Source organism: Convolutriloba macropyga, chromosome 2, assembly GCF_964194025.1.
Source record: "Convolutriloba macropyga chromosome 2, txConMacr16.3, whole genome shotgun sequence".
NCBI lineage: Eukaryota > Metazoa > Xenacoelomorpha > Acoela > Convolutidae > Convolutriloba > Convolutriloba macropyga.
Genome location: NC_134469.1, coordinates 75,618,577 through 75,646,498, shown reverse-complemented (window position 1 = coordinate 75,646,498; position 27,922 = coordinate 75,618,577). Strand labels below are relative to the sequence as shown.

The 27,922-nt window shown below is 33.7% G+C and overlaps 1 protein-coding gene across 1 annotated transcript; it reads left to right on the top strand.

Annotated features, from left to right (window-relative positions):
• The first annotated feature begins 82 nt into the window (after nucleotides 1-82).
• On the top strand, nucleotides 83-27,686 carry LOC142335463 (uncharacterized). Its single transcript, XM_075383972.1, has 2 exons — nucleotides 83-822; nucleotides 27,123-27,686. Exons 1-2 carry the CDS (start codon nucleotides 657-659, stop codon nucleotides 27,605-27,607), a joined length of 651 nt encoding a protein of 216 aa, XP_075240087.1. The 5' UTR covers nucleotides 83-656; the 3' UTR covers nucleotides 27,608-27,686.
• The last annotated feature ends 236 nt before the right edge of the window (nucleotides 27,687-27,922 follow it).

The following is a 27,922-nucleotide window of genomic DNA, read 5'->3' as shown; positions in this document are numbered from 1 at the left end:
CGTGCTGGGGAGCGGATAACAAGACTTGATTGGTCAGAAAAAACAGAGCTTAAGAACACACGAGAGTGAAAACAAGATGAAAAATTGAAAGAAAGAGGTACATTTTGAGGAGGGAATAGAGGTAGAGAGAATAATAGACGATACGACAAGCAGGGGGGATTTCTAGCCTCATCTGTTAGCCATTTAATGATTTATAAGGTACGATATTGTTTGGAATCTGACAAAACAAACGCACCGAACAATAAATTGACTCTCGTTTAGAAAGTATAGCTCTTACTTACCTCAGTCACTCAGTTATCGAAACAGTAGCCTGTCCTATCTTATTTTACTTTTCATCGCATGTCAGAGGAAAGCACGTCCTTATAAAATGTTCCGATTCCAGGTCTCGCTTATTCCAAGTTTTCCGATGGTTTTCCCATGTTTTCCCCGTTGTCACAACTTGAAAACGACAGCGGTGTTCATTAGCAATTCTATCATCCGTTTGAATTGGTAATTACTCAATTTCAAAGTCTATTATTTTCCTTAACTGCTGTTAAAGGGATACAAATTGCACTATTTCGACCGCTTGTTTACCCGATTTGACATTTTTGAAGTTTTCTTTTTGTTTACGAAGAAAATTGACTCAAATACACTATAAAATAAACAAAAAAATAATTATGGAGCGGATCAAAGATTTTCACTCGTGTGTTCCTATGTTTGAGATTACATGGAAGCCTTTCTATGTTATTCCCCGCTTATTGCCTTTGAAGTTCAATTGGAGGATTGTGTTTTCAGTGACCTTTGCGGTCAACCTGTTGTTCAGTGTGGCAGCAGCTTTTCCAGGTTAATAAATAGTTCTTACCCATTTTCTCCAATACCTATTTTTAATATATCTGAAAATTTTTTTCTCGTTAATCTGACCCAAAATTGAGTTTCTTTTCAATGATTTCTAAAATTTTTACTGAGCTTCATAAAACTTCGAAACTGTTAAAATAATATCTTGTCGGATTAATTTCGCAAAGTTGGTTGAGGCGTGGAGCTTCAATAAGTTATAGTTTGTTAATTTCTTCAAAAAATATTTAATAACAAAAATCAAAAAAGTTTGAGAATTCAGCATATATTCTTCTCAAGTTCGAGGTGTTACTATACGTACGCTGAACAAAAAATTGAGCGACCTTTACAGATTATTTCTGCAAAAAATTTTATTCGATGATTGAAAACTTTTACCAACAGAACGAGCATGATTACAGTATACACAATTGTGTATACGGCTTATTTTTTAATGTGAATTGAATCTAAAATATCGAACTCAACACGCAGTGTTTTTATCCAAAAACACATAGTTCTATGTTTCTCAGATTTTGGAAAACCTGCGTCTCGATATTCAAAATCTGTTGTTGACTTCTAGCAGGCTTTTTTTTGGAAAATCTTGCAACAACTTGCAAAATAATTCTCACGCATAGAGGTGATAGAAAAAACAAAAATTTGAAATACTTCTTCCAAAAACTTTATAACGTTTATAACTCTTCTTATACATTCAATTTCAGATTGGTTGAGCAAATTTTGAAAAAGGTGATTATTATTTATTAAGTGTTCAGCACCAAATCTGAGCCAGCACAATAGGGATATATAGCTTGTTTTTCTTTTCCAACAACCAAATGAATTTCATGTAAGGATGATTCACCCCAAAAATACCACTTAATCATTCAAACAAGAAAACAAGTTGAGCTCATACCAAACAAAATTTTGAGAAATTATCCGAGTCTATAATATAATTGTCTCTTAGGTTATGCAAAAACCTATTCATTTGAAACCAAGTTATATCATTCTCTTTCAAATTTTCAGTTATTCATTTATCAAATTCACAACACCTATTACATAGTATTCGGATTCTTACAGAGTTTTTTTCTGTTGTTTCTTTTAAGTTCACATATCGATGCTAGTTTGCCCGATAGTTCTTTTTCCAAATCTTTTTGTGAGATAAAGTTTTCTCTATTTAACTATGATGATTCTGTTTAAGTACTCGCGCTGAAAAATTTGATAGTTCGTAAAGTTGTAGATCAAAAATTGATTCTAATTGTTTTGAATTCTAAAGCGTCTAACTCCTTCATATATAGTTTTATGAAAGATAATTCTCAAGAGAAAAGTTTTGCTGTCTTTTTAATGGCTCAATTGTTGTCTTATTTGTTACACCGTATATCAATACGCCATACTGATAGAGCGGTTGTATGTACTGTTTATGAGATTTAAACACTAACAGATAGAATTTTGCCTTTTCTTCAAACAATGGCCTAATATGGAGAGGGTACATACGTGAGACACCTGTTATACCGCAATTTTTTCAGCAAGTTAAATAAAAGCACAGCCATTTAGTATGGAAAGTACACAAATATCTGGATTTTATAATTTGCCGAAGTTGTCTTTATCGGTATGAATTAAACCAATTTCAAAACTATACTAACACATTTTTGTTTCATTTAACAGGAAATAAAATTTATTTTTGCATTTTAGCTCTGTAGACCATAGCATTGTATTAGAAAAATTTATTTTTTTCTTCAATTAATGCAAGCTTGGTAAATTCCATAATACATTGATCAAAAAGCACCATTTGGGACGCAATAGTTTATTGCCCTGACGAACATTTATGAGTTGAGTGCAGGAAAGTTATTGCAAATTTAGCATTCGTTTTATATAACATTTTTTTTGTAAAAGTTGTTTTCGTGTTTGCTTTAATTTGTTTTGTTGTGTTTGTTTTTGTTTCCAACCCTCGTAAGTTTAATGGGAGAAGCAAAATGTATTCAAAAATAGTTTTCGGCATTGGTCCAGCTAGTTTTTTGAGTTCCATTTTCATTGGAATTCTTGAGGTTTGAAAAATCGTTGTTTCTTTGTGACATTATTGTTCAGACGTTACGTTTGACCAAAAATGTCTAAAACTCTGATCAATAATTTCACAAACAAACAACGATTTTTCAGCCACGATATTCAGTCACGATATTCCCATCCAAATTAGTCAAAGCATTGTATTTTGACCCTAGTTTTACCCACTATTAATGGTAATTCTACGTACTGTTCTCTGATGCAGTTTTGTTGTTCTTGCGGCAAAATTGCACTCATTGATTTATTGTTTGGATCAAATACTGCCAAATTATCGAATCAACGCTGATTCGCTTGTGACAAGATCCATCGCTAATTTTTAAGGGTAATATTTTATTTCGGCGCAGTAATCGAATTCAAAAACATTTTCATCCGGCAGAAAGGGAGCTTCAACAAATTAGTAATTTCCAGCGGACCTTCCGGAACCTCGTCCCATAGTATGTGCAGTATAAGTCTCATAGATAGTTTTTTTCTGAAAGTAGACTGAGCATCCATGGTTTTGATTCCCATGATGTTCATAAGAAAAGGTAGGTTTTTTCTTTGTCAGAATTTGCCGGTTTTTCCCTTGTCAGAATTTGTCATTTTTTCCTGTGCAGTGCAACGGCAGAATGAAATTTCCCTGATCATGGAAAAGGAATTTTTAATCTAAAGGCTGTTCATAAAATTTTCAGAGATCCGGTTTTTTGTTGTCTAAAAATACTCAGTTCATAGTAAAAAGTGACATGACCATAATCTGATCGTAGAAAAAATTGACTGAGAAATACTATGATTCAGCGCTGATTTGCTATGTTGCTATGATCCAGGTTGCATCATCATTTTCCAAAATAATAACAGTTAAATATTATTGACCTTAAAACTTTGTTTCTACTATTGAAAACAATTAAATTAAACATTGTTTCTATTATTGACACAAAATGGTTTTTCGCTTCAAGAATTCAGGCAAATTTTTTATTGATAGATTTTTGAGAACATAGGAACATTGAATTTGCATATCAGATCATATTTTTTTTCAATTTTTGTAATGTCTGCAAGAGAATGACATTTTGCACTATTTCTTTTTAGTGTTGCCTTAAAAAATTTTACTTTGGTTAATGGAATTCAAAGATTTTTGTAAGTTTGAAATTCTTAAGAACTATATGAGGCATTTGGATAACATAGGCGCAAAAATGCTGATTAGTGAAGAGTATTTGCAAGTAGACTCCTGTCTTTCGTCAAAAAATTGCGCAATATTTAATCAGTTTTCTTTAAAATTTGTTCAATGGCCAGGAAAAATCAATTTTATCCGTTTCTATATGTCAAACTTCTGCGAGCACAACTTCTATGAAAAAAGTTATTCCTAAAACTTTCTTAATTGATTTTGCTTAGTAATTGAACTGTTTTTAATTTTTCTTGAGAAAATATCTACACAAAATAAATCGATGAAAAATAAACACGTAAATGATTTTTCAAAGATTAAAAAAATCATTGGAGTTCTCTGATTGAAAGTTCTGGTACTGGTAGCCCTAAAGATAGAAGCTGCGTTATGTTTTGATTAATCCTTAACTTATTCTTCGACTTTTTCTTATTTTTTCCCCATTTCTGAAACAATTTTTCTTGCGTTTTGAAAATTATGGAAAATTTCCACTAGAACTTGAACCTTGTTCAAATTTCATATTTTTCATAACATCAATTTTTCATTTTTTTCTCTGCCTCTTCTTCCTTTTCTCGCTGAGCAGCTGAATATTTTGTTTATTGTCACGTTCATGGATTGATTTAACAAATTAATAAAGTTACATTCTAGTTTGGAAAATTTTTGTACTGAACGACTTTGTTATAAAACCGTTAAATGTCCCTCGGTCTAAAATTAAAGGTCCCTCGGTCAATCACATAAAATTTTGTTTTCAATTTTTATCGCGTCTGATAAATATCCTCTATACCAATTCAATGCTCCCTGGTACTTTCAACGGAGTCAAAATCACTATGTAAAAATGCCGGAAAAATTACGCATGCATTGAAGTGATATCTAATTAAGTGAAAGTGCAGCCAAAAAGAATTTCCATCGCAGTTGAAACCTTCAAATGCTAACAAAAGAAAAACCAAGCATCAAAGGTTTGCATCTTTCTCCTTTTCGTTTAAGGAAAAACTAATTTAGGTGTAAATAGTTGAGGTAAACAATAAAGGGAAAAACTAACTTAGGTTTAAACGAAAAAAGTTTATTGGTTTTTTGTTATATTTTTCAATAAAAACAGGGCTTCATACCAGCATAATTGCAAAAACTGTAGAAAGAGTTTTAAAATTTATCGAAGGGCTATTTCAAGTCTAAATGAATGTAATGACACAAAACGTAGGTACAAATTTGCTATAGCTGCCTACAAACCCTCAAAGCAGCAGATGAACCCTCTCCAATTTGCAACAAACTTTTATCAATCGTCCAAAAATTTAGAACACTATCAAATCAATCCTGCATTTATTATTATTATAATTAATTAACTTTTCTACTGAAGAAGAACATCTAAAACAAAAAAGTCTGGAAGACGCCGAGCCTGAACAAAAAAATAGAGCGCTTGGCAAATTTTTTTAACAATTCGATTTCCCGAGCTTTTAAAACAGCGATATGAAAAAAATCGATTTTTATTGGGGATTATTATGTTAAATGGAACCTCGTTTAAGCAAAAGTTATGATTGCTTCCAATAGGCAAAAACAATTGGCTTCGAGTTTGAAGAATTTTGCCGAATACTATCTAAAACACTCGTAACCATACTTCAAAATGCACTCGAGGCTAGAATAAAGTCTAATCCCTAACAATTGATCCACGTACAAAAGAACTGATAATTTTTTTTAAAATGTATTCATTATTTCTATATCGTTCGTTACTACTCTCGTTTTTACGTGACAAACATCTTTGGCAAGGTAATGGGGTGAAGAATAGAGAACGTGCCTATATACCATGTTAGTTTATTTAGTCTAAAAAAATTTCATTGGACTCGGAATAGTGTGGTTAATGCTGGATGATGATCATAGACTAAAGCGACGCAAAGAAACGAAAAATTGGGGAAAAAAGTGGTAAAGTGGTAACCTTATGAGTGAATTTTTAGAAAAATTTTTATGAGAAGACAAATTTTAAGGGACATTTGACTAGATTTTAGAGTCAAGTGGATTTTGAATTTCCATTCTGAGTTTATACAAGTGCTGGACTAATTTCTACAAACCTTCAAACCTTAAGTTGAATATTTTTGTCTGAAGGATGAAAAATTCCTTTCGCAAAATCGAGTCTTTAATTTTCATCTTTAATCAAACCCCCTTTTTTCCAACCCACCATCAAATTTTGTCCTAAACTCAAATCACTTAAAATTTTCTTGTGCATGTCATTCTAGCAGTGCTGATTCTAAACAGTCACTTCTCTAAAACTCCTCTTCATGTAGTAATAATATTTGAGCCAAGCTTTTTGTAATAACCGAGGCTGAAAAGATGTCAGTGTAAGCTCTCTAAAAATACTTAATCTTTTCTTCATATGTCATCCGGAAGTAGATCTTGTTTCTGCTCCCATAAACAGTGCTGAGCCGTGATCATAAATATTCTGATTGTTTACTTTTTATGAAAGCAGACAAATCCCTGACGTTATTTATTAAAACAAAGATTTATAATGGTGAAATTTTCCGATTAATCTGTATTTTTTTCCTGTTGTTTTCCACTAAATTTTAACTTTATCAGTTTTTTTAAGGGAAATGTCTTCCGTTATCAAGTGTTCATTTTACTTTCTGTATAAAAACTGAACTAGTATGAGTCATCGGCCGAAAAAAGGTTTTTTTTTGTGACATAGTTAACACGGTAATGACGTACACACATTTTTCCTGTTATTCGAAAACCAGTTTTGTTGATCAATGCTCAATTGTTTGAACTGGAAGGGGAGGAAGCCGGAGGAGCCGAACGGGGGGCGGAATAACGTGTTGTAAAATGAGAATTGAAGCCGAGCACTTTTTGTTGACTTTAAAAGCATTCTTTCGAAGACAGTATTTTTTGCGGAAGGAAAACTTCTAAGAAAAAAGTTTAAGGATTATCTATTCGTGATCTAGTTCTCAGCACCATCTGAACACACATTTCCGATCTTGTTGCTATATACGGAGAAAAAAAAACAAAATGAACATTTCACATCTTCCTGATTGCTATATATGGAGAAAACAATCAGACATTATGGCTCAGTGGCTGAGGTAACCTGTACATTGTTGTAAAATGAACCAAAGGAGTGACTTCTCTAAGAGACTATTTTATGAATTATTAATTGGGCACAAGCATTATTGCTTTATTGATAGTTGTCAGTTGTGCCCTGCAACACCTTGTCACGCCATCAATTTTTGGTAAATGAAAATGACGCGCTATAAATTTTGCATAGCCGAGCACACAATTTTTGATGAAACAGTTGAACCATTTATTTTGAAATATAGCTCATTAAATATCATTTTTATTGGGTGTCTACTTTTGTTTTTTTTAGTCAATTAGGCCGTTAAATTGACTCTGATATATTATCAGCATGCAATAAGAACATTGCAAATATTTCAACATCATATCTAAAAAGGGTAGCCGATTGAGGAGAACAAAACATGAAAGGACAAATTGCAAAAAACGGTAATCTTTAACGTAAAATACTACAATTACTGCCAGCTGACATGACTTGGTTTGCGGCAAATTTCAAAAATTTCAATAAAAATTTTTTGAAACAAAAACAAGCAAGAAACTTGTTTATTTCAAAAAGTAAAAAATCAAAAAGATGACAAAAAAATTCACTTTCAACAATATAAAAAGAAATCTCTATTCTTTTTAGAAATGAAGCCGCTAGCAAACGCCGAAACCGCCAGTTGTGCATTTTGTCTGTAGCGTTTAATTTTTGCAGAGAAAGCAATCAATCAATCTGTTGAAAATTAACGCTTATAGAGCGCGAATTTTTTTGAAGCAATTTCATGCAGAAAAAAGATCAAACAGTTATTTTCCGATAAATATCATAGCACAAAAAAATTATAATTGGCATTTTTTTACTTTCATACATTACATAAACAAAAATGTTCTTCTTTTAATCGATATATAATAAAAGTACACATAGTTTGAAAGTTTCTGACAATATTTTTCTACTTCGAGTCTATCGCAGACTTGACAAAACCAGTGCAGATATAGTTCATAAAATCAATGTCCGTATGCGGAGCATTTTTTTACTTAATGCAAAAAATGCTGCCTTTATGAAAGTAGCGGTATTTTGGGCTCAGCAATTTTTTGTTTGTTTACAAAAGCAACGATCCTCCCGAAATCTGCTGGATCTTGATTGAGTGCTATATAAGAGTTCTTACTTACTGGGAGTTTTGTCTATTATTTTTTTAACCATAAGGAATCTTCAACTGAAATCCTAGTCCTTAAGAGCAAACGAAAACGATTCCAGAAATCGTCGGTATGTTCGGTCTCAAGCACAAGGGGTTTTGGGTATGTTTTTTTCAGGAAATTCGAAAGTACTTCGGAGAGAATAAATCTGAAAGAGTAAAAAAAAATTTCTTGAGTTAGTTGACAAAACAAGTTGAACCATGATAAATTGCATTTTGTTTTAAAATTGAATAGGTAACGTACTTGTTGAATTTTAATGAGGATTCTGTTGATTAATCTACATCCACTGCGTTTTGATATATTTTCTTGTGGTTTGAAACCAGCAGCTTCTTACTTTCAAACGTGATTTTCCTACCTAAATCTAAACATCCCAACAATGAATCGCACTTAAAAAAAGGAACACACCGACGGCACCGAAGAAAAAACTTAAGGACTTTCATCGATTTCGTCTATCTGAAACCGTACATAACAACAATTTTTACATCCACTGCGTTTTGATATATTTTCTTGTGTTTTGGAACCGGCAGCTTCCTACTTTCAAACGTGGTTTTCCTACCTGAAAACTCAACATCCCAGCAATGAATTGCACTTACAAAAGGAACACACCGACGGCACCGAAGAAAAAACCTAAGGGCTTTAATCGATTTTGTCTGACTGAAACCGTAAATAGCGACGATTTCCTTACGTTTGAAGACAAAAATTTTTTGACAAGGAAGGTTTTACTTAATTGTCTTATTTAAGGTCAAATTGGGATAATAAAAGCAGCAAGTTTTCCTTGTTAAGTAGAGAATTTTTTGGCAATGTATAACAAAGAATTACATGTGCGACGTTCATTTTTGAAATCATGAGGTTTGAAATTGCACGCGCTTTTCAACCACTAAAAGTCAATAATCAGAGTTTTTATCCTTAATTGAAGTCTTAGCAACTTTCAGGGCAACAATTAAAAAAAAACTTTAAAATCTTTGATTTTTTTTCCATAAAGCTCTGTTATCTTTTTTTTTCTCCGTATCCATTTCTATGATAGAGTTTGAAAATTTCAAAAAAAATCTGGCTAATCAAAACCTTGTTAGAACGAGTCTAAGAGGCTTCTATGGGTGAACAGTTGAAAAATTGAAGCCCTAGAATTGAATAGTGAAAAGTTGTCTTTTTTGCTGCAGTTTTCTCGCAAAGGGTCAGTTCTGTTCTTCAATATCTTTGCAGTTCTACCACTTTTATATATCGCAGCGGAGGATTTGATCTGACAACATTCACTGAACAAAAAACTATCAGACTCGCATGAAGATTTTTTACCCCAAATCTGATTTCAGGCTAGTTTTTTAAATCAAACTGAAGCATCGTTGGATCCATTTTGCTGTTTTCAGAATGTGCCAGAAATAGTTAAAACAAATTTTTTTACAACTCAAAATTGCATCTTTTGTTTTAAAAAAACTGCCGTGAAACAGCTTTTACAGACACTGTTTGGACTCAAATTTAAGTGAGGTTCAACGTGATACAATGCATGATATTGACAGACAGTATTTATTCGAAACAGTTGTCAATGCAGCTATATTGTCCCTTTTTGTGTTCATAAGAGCATGCTTGATTGAGTACAGCACTGACGCCTTTATAGCTCTCTAATCTGAGCTTGAACTGGTGAAAAGAGAAAGAACAGCCTTCAGTTGTTTTTAATCGGCAAACAATCTGTTCCGTTTTGGTAAACAATCCGCTTTATTTTCCCCAATCCACGCTTCATAAAGCGTAGCCAAATCAAATAATACCATTCTATTCAGTGACTTTGTGGGAGCTAATTCACTCAATTTAAGTAACGCTTTCTTCTCCCTCGTATGCGTGAAAAATTGAAGTTTTTGTTTGTTGGATGTTAAAGCTTGACCATGACGTTAGCAACACAATTGTTCGGTCCAATTAAAATATAGACTTTTTTGAAAAGCTAGAAATTGTGCTTTTTGTTTCCGTTTCTATTCACCTGCGAGAATTCAAACGTACGCAAGTCAGCGGTCAGCTTTTCTGAGACAAAATGACCTGTTGAGAGTATGTTTAAGACCTGAAGCGTGATAAAAAGACGTGGCAGAATCTGATATGAGGAAAGGCTCAGATTTTTACAACCCGTAACTAGGAAAAACCTTCCAGTTCACACACACAGGAAGCGATAAAAAGTTGCAAGGAAAAAACAAAAGCTAAACTTTGCACAGGAAGGTTTTGAATAAGTGTGTTCAGGAAATTGGTACAGTTAGGCTGAACAAACACACAAAGACCAGCACAAATGTTAACTTATGTGCAGCGATGGCAAAGATCATTCTGACAAAAAGAGAAGGTCTACTGAAACTCAAAAGAATTCTACCCGGTTTCTGAACTACGAAAAAAAACCCACTTAATTTTAGATAGGAAATAAACCCTACATGGAAATAAACCCCCACTTGACTTTTAACAAACTGCGCATTATCACGACCAAAATTCAAATTTAAATTCGGATTTGTTTTGATGGGGGTCTATATCAAACCTAGAATTGTGTGGGGTTTTTTTTTCTTCCGTGGGGATTTATTTCCTAGACCCAATTCTACCAATACTTTAGACAAAGAAAACTACCAATACTAATTTTTGCGTCTTTTTAGCTGGTTTGTTGTTTTTCATTGGTAAGAATTCGATAATCCGTCAAAGTGAATGACGATATTTCATAAGTTGGATATGTTTGAAAATGTCTCAACGGTGTTTCTATTTTTCTTCTCAAAAGAAAAATGAAATTGCTTGGTCCGTATTTTGAAACTTTTCTGGATAATCATCTATTTAGCTAAACTAATAAATTAAAGATTTTTCCGAAATATAAAAACAGTTCCTAAAAATTGAGTTTATTGTTCATTTTCAGTTATTTTACTAGAAATTTTGTTCAAATTAAAATTTACGACACTTTGCTTCCGCGAATATTTCATACAGTTGAAATAATGTGTTCAAATGTTTATACTGAAACTGAGAACATCTGATAATCTCTTAGCGGCCCTGGTATAGATTTTTTTTACATAACTTTATAACTCCTGATGCTAAACTTTCATTGCTCATTTTCAGTTATTTTATGACTATGATCCCGTAAAATTTTAAAAATCCGCTTTGTCAACCATTTTGAGAAAACAGGGGCTTCACTATAATATAAGACATTATGCCACAAACATTTTTGATTTTTCTCAGGAAAATGGGCTTATATGGGCTTTATTTTTGAGTCTTTTTGCACTGATTGTGAAATGTCTATTCTCTTTTATAAGCTATTCCTATAAAACTTGAATTTGTTTTGTAAGTAAATTCGTGTACTTCCTTCACTGAAAACATTTTCATCTAAAACATTTCATAATTTTTTTTTGAAAAATGAAACATAACACTGAAATTTTGCATTGCTTCAAGTAATTGCATCGTAAGTAGCAAAAAATACTCCAAGCAAATAACAGTAGTTATATAAGTTAAATATACGGTGTATTAGTGGTCTTGAAATGATTCAAACATTTAGTTTATAGGTTTTGTTGTGATAAGTTTTTTTAAGAAACGCAATAATATCTTTACTTGCATTTTACTTTTAAATACGCAAATCAGACAATCAATTAACACGAAATGTCCACGTTTTTGCTTCGATGTTCAGTGAATGCTGTCAAAAATTCTTAAGCTTCAGCAGTTTTATTGTTCCGACCAACTTTCGATAATATGCACAACTGGTTGTTTTTTGTTCAATCAATTTTTGACGATCAATATATCATTCGAGCTACAAGCAGTCTGCAGTCTGTTTTAAATTAAACAATGAATTAATGAGAAGTCCCAATTATGTTCCAATGATAACCAGTGAATGCAAATTTATTTAGTAGTAAAACTCATGGTTTTAAAGGCTCCGACAATTGTTTTGGTAAACTTTTAATGAATTCTTTATTTTTCCAGCATTTTATGTTCCTTTTGTATTCTAATGACTTAGTGTAGCCAACCAAATGCCTAATTTGTTCTCCAAAACGTTTTAAAGATATTATCTAACTCTAACGCTTTCTATTGATACATAATCGTTTTTTGCCAGCATAAATCGATAAGTATCCAAAATACGTGATTAATTTTTGATATAATGTTTTAATAGTGAAATAAGCTATTTTGGTACCATATGGAACGCTCTTTTTTGTTTTGATGGACAACCCACAATAAAAAGAGCAACCTTGGTCTAAATGTTGAAACGGGCGATTTCAACGAAAGCCAAAAAACATTTTATAACGTATTTTGATCTTTTATGTTTTTTATCTTAGTTAGCCAATCAAAGTAACTTATAACCTAAACCCATTATTGACAAATCACATTTAAGTGAACTTGAAAGCCAATTACTACTAACATTATTTCGGCTGAAAGCATACGGTTTTTTGGCTTCAGCGCCGTTAGCTGTGAACTGTTTGTAAAAGTTTGGGTTCTAGATGTATTTGTTGTTATTTTGTATTCTTGTGACTAAATTTTTTATATGACATGTACAGTTGGCTTGCTAGGCAGTGTCAACTTAATCGGATGCTTTTATCAGGTGAAATTTTCAATTTCTCTGTTTTATGGATTTGAAAAATTTGTTTTTTTTTTTAAAATAGTATTCTTTAACTGAGTCTTGCCAATTTCTGCCTCGTTTTTTAGATAAACTCAGCAAAAAATGTAGGTTGCAGTCTCTTTCAAATCAACATGTAGTCTTTTTTCCCCCGTTTTTATCAAATATATAATGTTTTCTTTTGCGTTGATATTGTTAGTTTTAGTATTTTTTTGGACATTTCCATTTTCTGAGATTTTTCGCCATCTTCTACTTTTATCACTTCACTAGAACATCAATGACGTGTCAAAAAACAGTACTGAATCCGAAAGAAGGGGCAGTAGATCAAATTAAATATTTTCAGCGAATAGATTAACTTTTTTTGGCGCTTCCTCGCGAAATTGAATTGACTTTTTGATTTTTAACCGTTATCGTAATTTTTGCAGATGTATGACATTCTCAAAAGTGAGTTCCCAACGTCGTCCTATAATAGTTAAAAGGGAAGCCATTGAATGCCTTTTGTAGATTTTTAAAGGTTTCGTGACTTGGAGTTTATTTGTTTCGAAAAAGTGTAAACTTGTATTTCAGCCTAATCATTTTTGTTTCTGTCTATTCGTCAATTTTTCTCATTGATTAAAAGTATCTTATGCTTTTTTTTGAATTGAAAGTTAAATGGCTCTAGATAACTTTTTTGATGCTCGATTGACGTGTCCTTTAAGTTTTTTTTAATAGATAGAGTTTTCGTCGTAAGTTGTGCTTGTTCTTTTTCTTCGATTTTGTTGTGTTCTGTGTCTCTCCATATGGCAAGTAACCTCTTGCGAATTATTAATTAATTTGCTTAATTGTTAGAGCTTAGAGCGATTTCTTAAATGTTTACACTGATTTTTTTTGAAACTTTTGAGAATTTTAAACAGCTTATATAAAAAGTTCTATCTCTTCCTCAGTGTTAGACAATTAAGTCCAAATTGTGGATGAGTGGAGTCGGAACATTTTGCGCAAACGCATATTACCGAGCCTCCTTGTTTTCTGATATTTAGAGTGCATTTTAGTTTTGGTGTCCGATATGCTCGGAACTTCTCTACATGTAACGGCTACTCTCCTTGTGTTTCACAAAGAAAGTTTTACACCGCCCAGTTGGTTCCGAGTGGTTACAAAACCTGTCCGGATACATCGTTTATGCAGTTTGCCTATGTAACTGTATATCCGTTCTGCTCTACTTACCGTGCATTCTCAGGAAAATGGGCTTATATGGGCTTTATTTTTGAGTCTTTTTGCACTGATTGTGAAATGTCTATTCTCTTTTATAAGCTATTCCTATAAAACTTGAATTTGTTTTGTAAGTAAATTCGTGTACTTCCTTCACTGAAAACATTTTCATCTAAAACATTTCATAATTTTTTTTTGAAAAATGAAACATAACACTGAAATTTTGCATTGCTTCAAGTAATTGCATCGTAAGTAGCAAAAAATACTCCAAGCAAATAACAGTAGTTATATAAGTTAAATATACGGTGTATTAGTGGTCTTGAAATGATTCAAACATTTAGTTTATAGGTTTTGTTGTGATAAGTTTTTTTAAGAAACGCAATAATATCTTTACTTGCATTTTACTTTTAAATACGCAAATCAGACAATCAATTAACACAAAATGTCCACGTTTTTGCTTCGATGTTCAGTGAATGCTGTCAAAAATTCTTAAGCTTCAGCAGTTTTATTGTTCCGACCAACTTTCGATAATATGCACAACTGGTTGTTTTTTGTTCAATCAATTTTTGACGATCAATATATCATTCGAGCTACAAGCAGTCTGCAGTCTGTTTTAAATTAAACAATGAATTAATGAGAAGTCCCAATTATGTTCCAATGATAACCAGTGAATGCAAATTTATTTAGTAGTAAAACTCATGGTTTTAAAGGCTCCGACAATTGTTTTGGTAAACTTTTAATGAATTCTTTATTTTTCCAGCATTTTATGTTCCTTTTGTATTCTAATGACTTAGTGTAGCCAACCAAATGCCTAATTTGTTCTCCAAAACGTTTTAAAGATATTATCTAACTCTAACGCTTTCTATTGATACATAATCGTTTTTTGCCAGCATAAATCGATAAGTATCCAAAATACGTGATTAATTTTTGATATAATGTTTTAATAGTGAAATAAGCTATTTTGGTACCATATGGAACGCTCTTTTTTGTTTTGATGGACAACCCACAATAAAAAGAGCAACCTTGGTCTAAATGTTGAAACGGGCGATTTCAACGAAAGCCAAAAAACATTTTATAACGTATTTTGATCTTTTATGTTTTTTATCTTAGTTAGCCAATCAAAGTAACTTATAACCTAAACCCATTATTGACAAATCACATTTAAGTGAACTTGAAAGCCAATTACTACTAACATTATTTCGGCTGAAAGCATACGGTTTTTTGGCTTCAGCGCCGTTAGCTGTGAACTGTTTGTAAAAGTTTGGGTTCTAGATGTATTTGTTGTTATTTTGTATTCTTGTGACTAAATTTTTTATATGACATGTACAGTTGGCTTGCTAGGCAGTGTCAACTTAATCGGATGCTTTTATCAGGTGAAATTTTCAATTTCTCTGTTTTATGGATTTGAAAAATTTGTTTTTTTTTTAAAATAGTATTCTTTAACTGAGTCTTGCCAATTTCTGCCTCGTTTTTTAGATAAACTCAGCAAAAAATGTAGGTTGCAGTCTCTTTCAAATCAACATGTAGTCTTTTTTCCCCCGTTTTTATCAAATATATAATGTTTTCTTTTGCGTTGATATTGTTAGTTTTAGTATTTTTTTGGACATTTCCATTTTCTGAGATTTTTCGCCATCTTCTACTTTTATCACTTCACTAGAACATCAATGACGTGTCAAAAAACAGTACTGAATCCGAAAGAAGGGGCAGTAGATCAAATTAAATATTTTCAGCGAATAGATTAACTTTTTTTGGCGCTTCCTCGCGAAATTGAATTGACTTTTTGATTTTTAACCGTTATCGTAATTTTTGCAGATGTATGACATTCTCAAAAGTGAGTTCCCAACGTCGTCCTATAATAGTTAAAAGGGAAGCCATTGAATGCCTTTTGTAGATTTTTAAAGGTTTCGTGACTTGGAGTTTATTTGTTTCGAAAAAGTGTAAACTTGTATTTCAGCCTAATCATTTTTGTTTCTGTCTATTCGTCAATTTTTCTCATTGATTAAAAGTATCTTATGCTTTTTTTTGAATTGAAAGTTAAATGGCTCTAGATAACTTTTTTGATGCTCGATTGACGTGTCCTTTAAGTTTTTTTTAATAGATAGAGTTTTCGTCGTAAGTTGTGCTTGTTCTTTTTCTTCGATTTTGTTGTGTTCTGTGTCTCTCCATATGGCAAGTAACCTCTTGCGAATTATTAATTAATTTGCTTAATTGTTAGAGCTTAGAGCGATTTCTTAAATGTTTACACTGATTTTTTTTGAAACTTTTGAGAATTTTAAACAGCTTATATAAAAAGTTCTATCTCTTCCTCAGTGTTAGACAATTAAGTCCAAATTGTGGATGAGTGGAGTCGGAACATTTTGCGCAAACGCATATTACCGAGCCTCCTTGTTTTCTGATATTTAGAGTGCATTTTAGTTTTGGTGTCCGATATGCTCGGAACTTCTCTACATGTAACGGCTACTCTCCTTGTGTTTCACAAAGAAAGTTTTACACCGCCCAGTTGGTTCCGAGTGGTTACAAAACCTGTCCGGATACATCGTTTATGCAGTTTGCCTATGTAACTGTATATCCGTTCTGCTCTACTTACCGTTGCATTAACTAATTTCACTAACTTAGTTTTGGATTTTTTCTTAATTGAACTTCGTCCACAGATCACACAATACGGGATCTCTGTTTGTTTACCAATTTAAACGTTTTGATGAAACAAATCTAAAGCAAAAAAATATATGCCTGATAAGTGTAATGAAAAAATGGTTTCTAACTTAATAACTTAATCCTAAGTGTGTCTGTGTTGCGATTTTCGCAGAGTACTCAGAAGTTAAAGATTGGAAATCGGGATACAGAAAATTGGATTCACTGTTCGAGACGTTTTTGACACAAGACACAATATTAGATGGAATATTGCTTAAGACAAAAAATGGTATCAAAACACAGTAACAATTTGACAAACAAACAGCTCAAGGGTTTGATTTTGACAAGACGCAGTAACAAATATACTGCTCAAGACTATATTATTTCATCAATTCTACTTCTGAGTTTATGTGCTAGCTCGAGTTGCTAGGCTGACAAAAATTGTGAGTTCTTTTTTTTGTTCACTTTTTTAGAAATTTATCAGCTTATTTGACGTACGCGACTGTTTCTGACTCGCTATACACAGTTTTCTCGCAAAGGGGATGGATAATTTGGACAAAAATCGAACACAGTAATAATTTTCGTCCTACGCATATATTTGGATCTGTTTTGAATCGGCGCTGAATTTTTACTTCTCACGCAATTTTGCTATTCCTTAAGCTCAGCTCCAACATCGCCGGCCCTGTTTTCCTTCGTAGAAACATCATCGCCAGTGGGTAATCTGAAGATGTTTGCTTGCGCACCCTCTCTTTCTTCAACACTTAGTGTTTTTGTTGCCGGTTTGTGTTTCTTAAGTACGCTCTGTACGTATGCCATTGTATTTACAAGTCAATTGAAATTGCTGAATCCTTCTCACTGAATCATCAGTTTTTTCTCTTCAACCTTTGCTGAAAGACCATTTGGTTGTTTTGTTCGTCCGAAGCAAATATTAAATTCACCTGTTCAGGCCATTCGTTTCTCGTTGCATTAACCAGGCTGGCCCAGTGAGCCATTCCCTTGTCTTAAATTCGTCAACATTGATCGCTCGTGTCCTGAGGTCACCTGCATTGTTAATACCACTCACATGATTCCACTGTGAAACATTAGTTGTATTCAAAATCTCAGTCGCTCTGTTTGCAACAAACAACTGTTGCTTACGGCGGGAGCTACGAATCCATTGCAGAACAGTAGTGGAGTCTGCCCAGAAGTTGGAACTGTGAATCTTCAATTCGTGTTCCTTCACTATCTGTTCTTTAAGTCTCACCCCAATCACTGCTGTTGGCAGCTCTAAGTGTGGTATGGAAAGGTGTCGCATCGGTGCGACTCTGTGTTTTCCTATTACAAACGCCAAGTCTGCTGAGTAATCTTGGGGCTTTGAACGTAGGTATCCCTTTACGCATATTGTGTCTCCTGATACGTCGGCAAACACATGAAGTTCCCATTTGTCCTTGGTTGTGCTGAAGTATCGTCTATCAATGCTGGTTCCTGCTACTCCTGGAAGCTGCGCTTTCCACTTGAGAAACTCTTCTTTTTCGTTAGGTTCTAATGAGGTGTCCCAATGTTGTCCATATTTGGTCTAGACGCTCTTCAGGATTCGTCTCCTATGAATACTGAATGGTGCAAACAGTCCAAGAGGAGCAGACACTAAAGAAACTAGAGATAAGACATTCCTTTGGATGATTGGGGTCTCCACTTCTTTGATTGTACCTCTACAATTCTGTAGACTATCATCGGTAATCGTCCACTGAAGCCCAAGCGCGAATGATCGTTCCTTGCTGGGTTCTTCTTCAACCTGCGTTGTGTCGCTGATTGATCTCAATTCCTCTGGGATTGCGTTGGTTACCACGTCGCTGTTGGTGATCCACTTCTTCAGTTCAAATATATGTTATGAGAGAAGAGGTTGATTTTATTTGAAAATCTTGATTGCTTCTTCAGGTGTTTCGACTAACTTGATGAAATCGTCCAGGTAGAAGTTGTTTTGGATTGTTTTTGCTGCAATTGGGAAATCGTCCTCGTTTTTGATCGCTACTCGCTTCAGAGCGTAGTTGGCACATGTTGGTGAACTCCTTCCTCCGAAAGCGTGACGTTGATGCTCGTAAAGTAGTACAGGTTCATTAGTTGTTGGTCGCCACAGGAGTCTCAAGCAAATTTCATCTCTTTCAGGAACTTGCACTTGCAGAATCTTTGATTCAATGTCTGCCGTTAGGGCTATTGGTCCCTCTCGAAATCGAATTATTGTTGCAATAAATCCGTGTAACAGATCGGGTCCGGCTAATAGATTATCATTAGGCATATATCGTTGTATTTGGCTGCAGCGTTGCAAACGCGACGAATTCTACCCGGCTTGTTGGAGTTTAGTACTGGATGATGCGGCGAAAACCATTCCTTTCCGAAAGTGCGCCTGACTTACGATTTGTTCAGGATCTTCAAATATCTTTTTCAACATCTGCACCAATTGACTGTTTATACATTTTTTTCAAATAGGGGTCGTTTTTCCTCTTCGTTTCAATGAGTAGAGCTGACCAAGGGCCAAGCCGCAGTTGGGCTCCGTACTTTACTCCAGAGCATGCCTACTTCATACCACTCGCCTGTAAACTTTGTCGTGCTCTCTAAGAAGTTCTGAGCTTGCTGCTTTTTCTTTGATTGACTTACAACATTTGTTTTGGAAGCATATGTTTCTATGTCCCACCATGATTGGATACTTTCTGCCACTTTCACGTCTTCTGTGGAGGCGAAATGACAAAAATGTTGACTTTTCTTGCCTGTCATGGGACCACTGACTACCCATCCTAATTCTGTTAAGACGGCGAAAAGCTCACTTCGTTTTTCAATCTTATAATCCAATGGACATTGAATTTTGTAAGCATCTTGTCCAAGTATGATGCTTGTTTCCAACAGGTTGAATATTCTGTTAGTGAGAACATTCAGGTGTCTGAAGTTTTTCTTCGGTTCCTTGTAATCATATGTTGTGTTTTCCAACGAGATTGATGGTTGTGCAAACGCTTCAATCGAATGAACCTTTGAATGTAGTCCCCTTATTGTGATAAGAACCTTCTCTGTCCTTAAATCTTGCGTCCCGTGTATGCCAGCTAAGGTCAAGGTAACATCCGTGCCTTTGGCTTGTACTTGATCCTTGACACTTTGATCGATGATTGATACTGTTGAACTACTATCGAGGAAAGCGTAGGTAGTCAACTTGATACCACCGCTCTGAACCAATACCTGAACTATTTGAAGAAAACTAGGAACTTGGTTACATTAACTGCGTGACTACCCTCCTCCATTTGGTTTTCTGAGTGTAGCAGTCTGTGGTGGTTTTCAGTACATCCACTTCTACCGCACGGTTGGGCTTTACAATAGTTGATTGTATGCCCTTTCCCCAGACATCCAGAACATAAGCGTTCTTTTCTCACTGCCGCATAGCGATCGGTGACTTTCATGATCTTTAATATTAGACTCTTAAATATTCCATAATTTATGAGTACCATCCGCTCAGTTGTTGTTTTGCATGTGCTTCGTTTCATTTGCATTCGAACTCGCACTAACATTTGACAATTCTGAGAATCGTTTTTTTGTTAGTTTTTGGTGGATTATCTTCCTTTCGTTCGCTCTTGGTTGATGGCTTTCCTTCATGGACAAAAGCCATTCGAGCTAACCACTTTTCAAGGAGATTGGGGTCGGGTCTGTCTTCTTGGCACTCGCCAACGAAGAAGAACCACTTTTTTTTCGAGTTTGGGGGCAGTTTTTCAATTGCCACTTGCAGCGTTGAAATTGAACGCAGGTCGCCCTCATAATTGTATTGCTTCAGTACATTAACTAGGTTGCTGATTGTTAATGAGTAAATAATTATAGCCGTTGAGTAGTGCATTCGATTTGGTTGTTGATTGCGCATCATGTTAAGCTGAGCGTCAACAATTAGTTAAGGTCGCCACATATCCGTCCCAGCAGTTCCCACGTTTGAGCGTAGAACTTTTCCGAATAGCTCATTGCTGATATAGCTGACTTTGCTTTACCTGTGAAAAAAGGTTTCAAGTGGCTCATTTTCTCTGAGTCAGTTATATCGCGATTGTGAACCGCTACTTTGAACATATTCGACCACTCCGACCACTCTAGGGAGTTTCCGTTGAATGAACTCAACTTCAACTTAGGTAGCTGACTACTATTGAATTATTACGCTTAAACTTGTTTTGTTCCCGGGCTGAGCTGACACGCTCTCCGCTTGGTGATCGTGACTTAAGTAAACTTCGCGTTTGAAGCTTACCCTGGAATAATTATTGTCGTATTCCCGGGTTTCTCACAATCCCGGATTTCTCACATTCGAAACTATAATTGTGCAAGTGAGAGAATTTATCCGAGCTACTGAGCCAACCAGAAACATCTTTGTTCTTCAGGGTTTTCCAATTGAATGGTGATTTACTTCGAATACTAGGGGCTGCACTATCATCAGAATCTGATGCTCTTGCGTCAAGAGCTTCTTTCTCGTATTCCAGTTTCAGTGCACCGTCTTCTTCAAAAAGTTCCATCTCCATTTCAAGCTCTTGCCTTTTCAATTTGAATTAAATTTTCTTCAACCTCATTTTTGATGCAAAGTCTTTCTCTAGAGCCGCAAGTTTTTTTGCCTTTTTAGCTCATTTATCAGGGGAGGCTTTTGAATCGTTGTCCATCGTTGAGTTTTTATTTTCAACAGTTCGTTGGGAAACTCCTACAACACACTGTGAAGTCTTAACGGCAGTTGGTTCTGCATCGCTGGTCAATCGTGCGGTTTGATTCTGTTGATCCGTCATGTTTGTTTCTCCGTGAACGTATGGTAACCAACCTGCGTTAAAATTTAGTCGTTCAACTTTGTGACGTTCACACAATTCTGGATCACGAAGAATATTTGCTCGCTTCCGAAGAAGAATGCAAAGAGAGTCATCAAGCTTCAGTATCTGTTGATAAATGGTCTTAAGTTTGCTTGATCCATCGTTGTTTCTGATTAGCTCCTGGCCCTCCTGAGTTTTTGTTTCGAGTAGTTTTTGGCAGTTGCTAATTTGTCTATGAAAAAAGTCTTGATTCTGTGACGAAGTCATTTCCTCTGTACTTTGGGACTGGAGCTTGAATCTCTGAGTTCTTAATTTAAGTTTTCCGTACTGAAAATTGCTGGTTTCTTAAGATTTCCGTGTTGAAAAACGCGGCATTCTTAATTTAGGATATGGCGTTGAAAACCGCAGAATTTTTATTATTTCCGTACTTTTGTTTATTTGCTTTAATTAAGCCTTGCTATTCGACCTCTAATGCACTTTGCCTGATTGGCTTTGCATCGTTAATTTGCCTGTTGAGTTTTGTTTCGTTCGTTGATGCCGTTGGCACTTCACTTGTTGAGTTGGAGAGCCGTCTGTTTATCACTGTCCGGATTGGCGGACCAAATGTAACGGCTGCTCTCCTTGTGTATCAAAATGAAAGTTTTACACCGCCCAATTTGTTCTGAATGGCTACAAAATCTGTCCGGATACTTGGTGTATGCAGTTTGCCTTTGTAACTGTATATCTGTTCTGCTCTACTTACCGTTGCATTAACTAATTTAACTAACTTAGTTTTGGATTGTTTCTTAATTGAACTTCGTCCACAGATCACACAATACGGGATCTCTGTTTGTTTACCAGTGTAAACGTTTTGATTAAACAAATATAAAGCAAAAATATATGCCTGAGAAGTGTTATGAAAAATTGGTTTCTAACTTAATCCTAAATGTGTGTGTGTTGCAATTTTCGCAGAGTAAACACGAGTTGAAGATTGGAAATCAGAGCACAGAAAATTGAATTCACTGTTCGAGACGTTTTTGATACAAGACACAATATTAGATAGAATATTGCCCAAGACAAATTTTGCTATCAAGACACAGTAAAATTTTAACAAACATACTGCTCAAGAGCTCAGCTCCAACACTACATGTTCGTTAAGTTGTCAGACCGAGTCTTATATGAAACTACGAGCCAAAATTCCGAGCCATTTTGACAAACAAAGAAGCAATAGAAGAAACACAGCACACGTCACCTAATCTAAAAACCTAAAGATACCTACTTGCTTGAGTACAAGGCGCAATAAATGACTTTAACGAAAATGCGGTATTTAGGCTAAGTCTTCCAAACACTTTTCAAACTTCCAAACACTTTTTGAAATTTGGTTTGCTAGGTAAGCAAAACTCATTTTATATATATATATATATATATATATATATATATTTATATATATATATATATATATAGCGTCAATAGAGACATTAAAGATATTTTTTTCAAGTTTTTTTAAAGAGAAATAGAAACAACTTAAAATCTATATGTATCTATATATATATATATATATATATATATATACATATATATATATATATATATATATATATATATATATATATATATGTGTGTGTGTGTATGTATATATATATATATATATATATATATATATATACCTATATGTTTAGATATATATATATATATATATATATATATATATATATATATGTATATATATATTTAAGTATATATATATATAAATATATATTTATATATATTTATATATATATATATATATATATATATATATATATATATATATATAACCACATTTAGTACAGCTAATATATTAGTTAACAAGGATATTCAGGATATCGAGTTGAAACGGACTCGCCCCAAAAACTTTTCATATCACAAATTTATTTTTAAAATTTGATTTCCTTGAAAATGCTTCAGAATTTTCCAAGACGATTTGCAGTTCTCTTTTACAATTTGCATCCCATTGTCCAATCTATAATTCAGCAGAAGTCCAATCTATAATTCAAATATTTTAACAATAATATACAAGGAGCAATGCCTTTGATTTTTCCTTGTCACATTTATATCCAAATTTTCAAAAATGGCCATTGTGAATTTTGTGGTTTTTTTTCTAAAACAGAGAGAGGTACATTTTTTACCTTCGGGATATAATTTTTCCTTTTAACCTTTTTCGTTTGTATTGCGGCCTACACCCAGAAATAATGTAATGACTTTTCACAATTTTATCTTTTTTCTAAAGTCATGAATCTTGAGTAATCAAAAATGTAGCAGGGAAACAAAACTGCATATTTGAAAATATTTGAAAAGCTTTTCAAGTTTATGTCGTGAAAATTTGTTGGAATAATGGTACAATTTTTGTTTGCTTTGGTATTGTATTTCAGCTTATATAATTAACAAGTCGCAATCTTGTGACCCTGACAAATAACGTTGTTTGAGAGCACATATTTTGTACGCACTGAAAATTCAATTTGATCACTGGATTTTTGAATCACTGAATCTTAAAGAAGCATAAATATTTCTCAAATAACTGAGAAAAATGGAGAGATTTCACTTTTCCACTCTGTTCTTATCAGAAATAGTATTCGATTTTTTCGTAATTGGCCTTTAGATTAATTTTGTTGCGGCATTTTAAACTTTTCCTAGTTCATGTTATTTTTTTTGACTTTTTTTCTATTGATTGAAATCATGAATTTTTTTCTGACTGACAAGTTATAATAATCGGTAATGAGAAACTTTTTGTTTATAATTTTTTAATTGACTTTAATCAGCAGCTCACATCCGAACAGCAACAATAAAACACAAAATCAACTCTATTGGATATTTGTTTATTTGTGGATATGCGCCTAGTGTTTTTTCAGATTATTTTATTTTGAGGGCAAATATGGCAAAATTTCCGGTTTTCTGCATTGAGTTTTACGCCAATATTTTAGAACTCAATTTTTAGAAAACTGTACAGATAATTGAAGATGATTGTCGTAGAGCTAACTGGTTTGCATTTTCCATTATTTTGTCGTGAGCAAATTTTTCAGAGTCTAGTTAACAGATCAGATAGTCGTGATGGTAGTTTTCGCTTCCTGAATACAATGATATTCAATACTTAGCTGAAAAAAAAGTTTCACAAAATTTTAATTGAAAGCTTGGAGGCAGTCTTTTTTACTCTAAGAGCAGAGACTTAATCTCAAGCATATATAATTTAAGTTTGATTATTTACAACTAGGAGCAATTTTTCGTTTGTGTTTGCAAACGTTTTTCTCTGAAAACAGTGGAAATAAAAATTTTGATAATGCCAAGTTGTCAACATTTCTGTTAACAATTAGAGGAATCGCTAACGATTTTTCGGAGACAAAAAAATGTAAAAAAAAAATCAGAAGGCAAAAAAAATATAATGGCAAAGGTCACAAAAAAAATGTTGAACTTGAACTGCGACCTCTTGTTGTCTTTTTGAGCCAAAGGCGGGTAGAAAGGTAGAAAGGAAGAAAATGCTTACAACGTGTGAAGTAGCAATTGAGAAAAATTAAAAATCAATGAAGCAAATGTCAAGTAGTTTTGGTTCAAATTAATTTATCTCGAAGACAGTTAAAATCAGTATTTGAACAGTGAGCACGTCAAATTTTAAATCATGCAAAAAGCCGCAAGAGTTATTTTTCAGTTATATTATTCTTGACACTAACTGATATTCTAGCCAAAACTGTTTTTAAATGATTTTTATTGGGAAAAAAAGTTGAAAATTTCAGAGTTTTTGACTTCATATATCTTTTTTTAAAAAATTCAGTGAGCTGTAAGCTGTAGCCTTCTTGAGCTATTTGTTCTGATTTTTAGGTAGATATCAAGCATAGGGGAATATCCTCCAAAGTTTCTAAGAAATAGTTTTGCTTGTATCATTTATGTCCTTTGTTTGTTTGCTCTATGTAGTTGAGAAATAATAAATTAGTGAAGAGAGAGTTCTAACCACTGGTCATCTTGTAACCACTGGTCTAGTAACATTTGTAATCAATGCTTTAAAGATAGCTGTTGTTGCCATTACGTTTTAAAAAGTTTGCGAACGAATTAATTTGAAGATTTTGATGGCGGATAGATATAATTTCTTGTTAATGTGGTTCACTGGTTAGATGTTGTTAGTTGGCTCAATCTTTCAAAATTTAAAGATTTTAATCTATGGTGGAAAAACTTAAACACATTGTTAACTTTCTGCTTTTCGTTTTTAGATGGGCACAAAAAACCAAGTTTGATGAAAGCGTTGTCAAGATTTCTTTGAAGAGAAAGTTGCTTTGAGAGAGAGAGAATTTAGGTTTTTTTTACGTTCCGGATTTAGATATCTGTAATTATTTCAGCAAGATGTCTTCATCGATTTGTTTTCCTTTTCCTTGAGATAATCATATGCCTCTTTCATTTATGCATATCATATGCATATGATAGACATGAGGGTAAAAATTAATTTGTTTATAATTTTCGATTCTTTTGCCTGTTGTGGACAAAAGTGACAAAGCCTTGCCAGCTAAGTTTTTAATTGAGAAAAGTTTACCAAAATTGATACCAGAAACAACAAATTTAAATTTAATAATTCGAAACTACGGATAAATATAATTTCCTTCCAAAATATTGAATTTTGCCTCAAAAAAGATATCTATTGGGCTATAAATTATGTTGCTCGATTTTATATAGTTTTTAATGCAGGCGCAACTCAAAGGTAATGAAGTTTTATCAGCCTGGATACAGGTAGTCACATAACTGCTAATGGTCTTCGTAATCCGCCAATAATATTTCAAGAAAATCTAAATCAATTAGTCATCAATTGAGCTTTCTATCAATTCGGTCTAATTAAAAGCCTTCTTTCATTTCTGTTTTCTTAACCTATTGTTAAATATCGTGGAAAGTATATGCTGGCAAAACAAAAACTTGCCGAGACAAAAACCTAGATCACTGATTGCGTGTAGAAAGAGTGTGGACAACAGTGACAACAGTTAACTAGAACTTGTCACTGCTGTTGACGTTTGCTAAAAGCAGTCATTTGTGGACAAATTTGAGGGATGTATTCAATCTTGAAACAATTTGAGCTAGTTTTGCTTAGTGTCACTGTTATCTACGCACACACATTCAACTCCAACCTTGAAGTATGCAGTGGTTGTGAATAACTTTAGAATTTACAAGTAAATTTAATCAATAAATTTTACTATTTGCACCCGTAACATCAAAAAGTTAAAAATGAAGCTCATCTTCGCTCTGATGAAAAATTTTATGCGCAAAGAGTTTTATTTTGGTCTGATTCAAGAACGTTCCAAGTTAAAATACTATCTAATAGAAAGATTAGTTTTCACGAAAAAAAATCCATGAGCAAATAATTATTGCTTATCAAAAACTGATAACAATTTTAGAAGAACATTCTTAACGCTACGCTACCATTCTCTGCCATTCGTTTGTGAAAGCATAAAATTTTGAAAGCATAAAATGCGTCGAAAAGACTGTCTTCTTCGAAAATCAAAGCCCGTCTTGCTAGATCATGCAATAATCTTGCAATATTCTTTGAAGAAGATGTTTAGTTTCGCAAGTTAACTTTTTCTTGTCACATCTTGTGAGAATCAGGCATTTCAGGCCTAATTTTTGTCTCGCCAAATTAACTTCTGTTTTCGACTATACTCTTAAAGTCGAAAGTCAAGTTTAATCTCCGTAAAGGATTAAACCTTTTTCTTTCAAATTTAACGTTCTGCTTTTGGTTACTGTTGATAGAATCATGGCATGATCTCAATTTTAAATTTTTTTTAATGTTATTTAAATTTTTTGACAGATGAATACCCTTCAGTACAGTATGAGCCCCTGATAAACAACGCCGAGGTCACTCTCTGCTGCCTGAAACTTGAGATCCCAGACTACTGCCTACCCATGTGTGACGGTCACAGCATGCGTGAACACTTTAGCAAGAAGAAAATATGTGATCAAGTTTACGAAGAGCGACGCAAACAATGTTTCAAAACGAGAGTGGAACCCGAACCAAAATTTAGTACCGAAAAAGTAGATGTTTGGATTCGGCCTTTACCGAATACGACTAAAAAGTACCAGCCATATTCCTCAGACTCCACTGATCGGGAGTTGAAAGATCAGGGAATTTCATCACAGCCCAAAGTTGTTATTACAAAAAACCCACCTTTGAGCGGCCATGGCCGTAACGATAAACAAACGTCAACAAAAGCGAGCTTAAATCAACATCATGTCATTAATTATTTGTTATTTACCACATTAAGCGGCCAATTTTTATATCGCGTGATATTTTAATTTAAAGTCATTTATTTACAAAAATACAAAAAAGAGATTTACATTGTGTTCACAGAATTTGATATACTTTTGTTTTTAATCTCTTTTTCTGCTCTAGATGTTAGGCCAAAAACACCTTGAAAAAATAAAAGAGGTATGATATCTTAGTGGCTTTCAAGCCACTCTTTGTAACAATGATTATGCGCGGGGGGTGTTTTGATCACAGGTAACAACACCTAACAAAATTTACCAGAGCGTATCAGCTAAACACACAATAGCACCAAGCCTTTTTCCTACGGCCCTCAATTTTTCATGTCTTGTCGTATAAGCACGCAT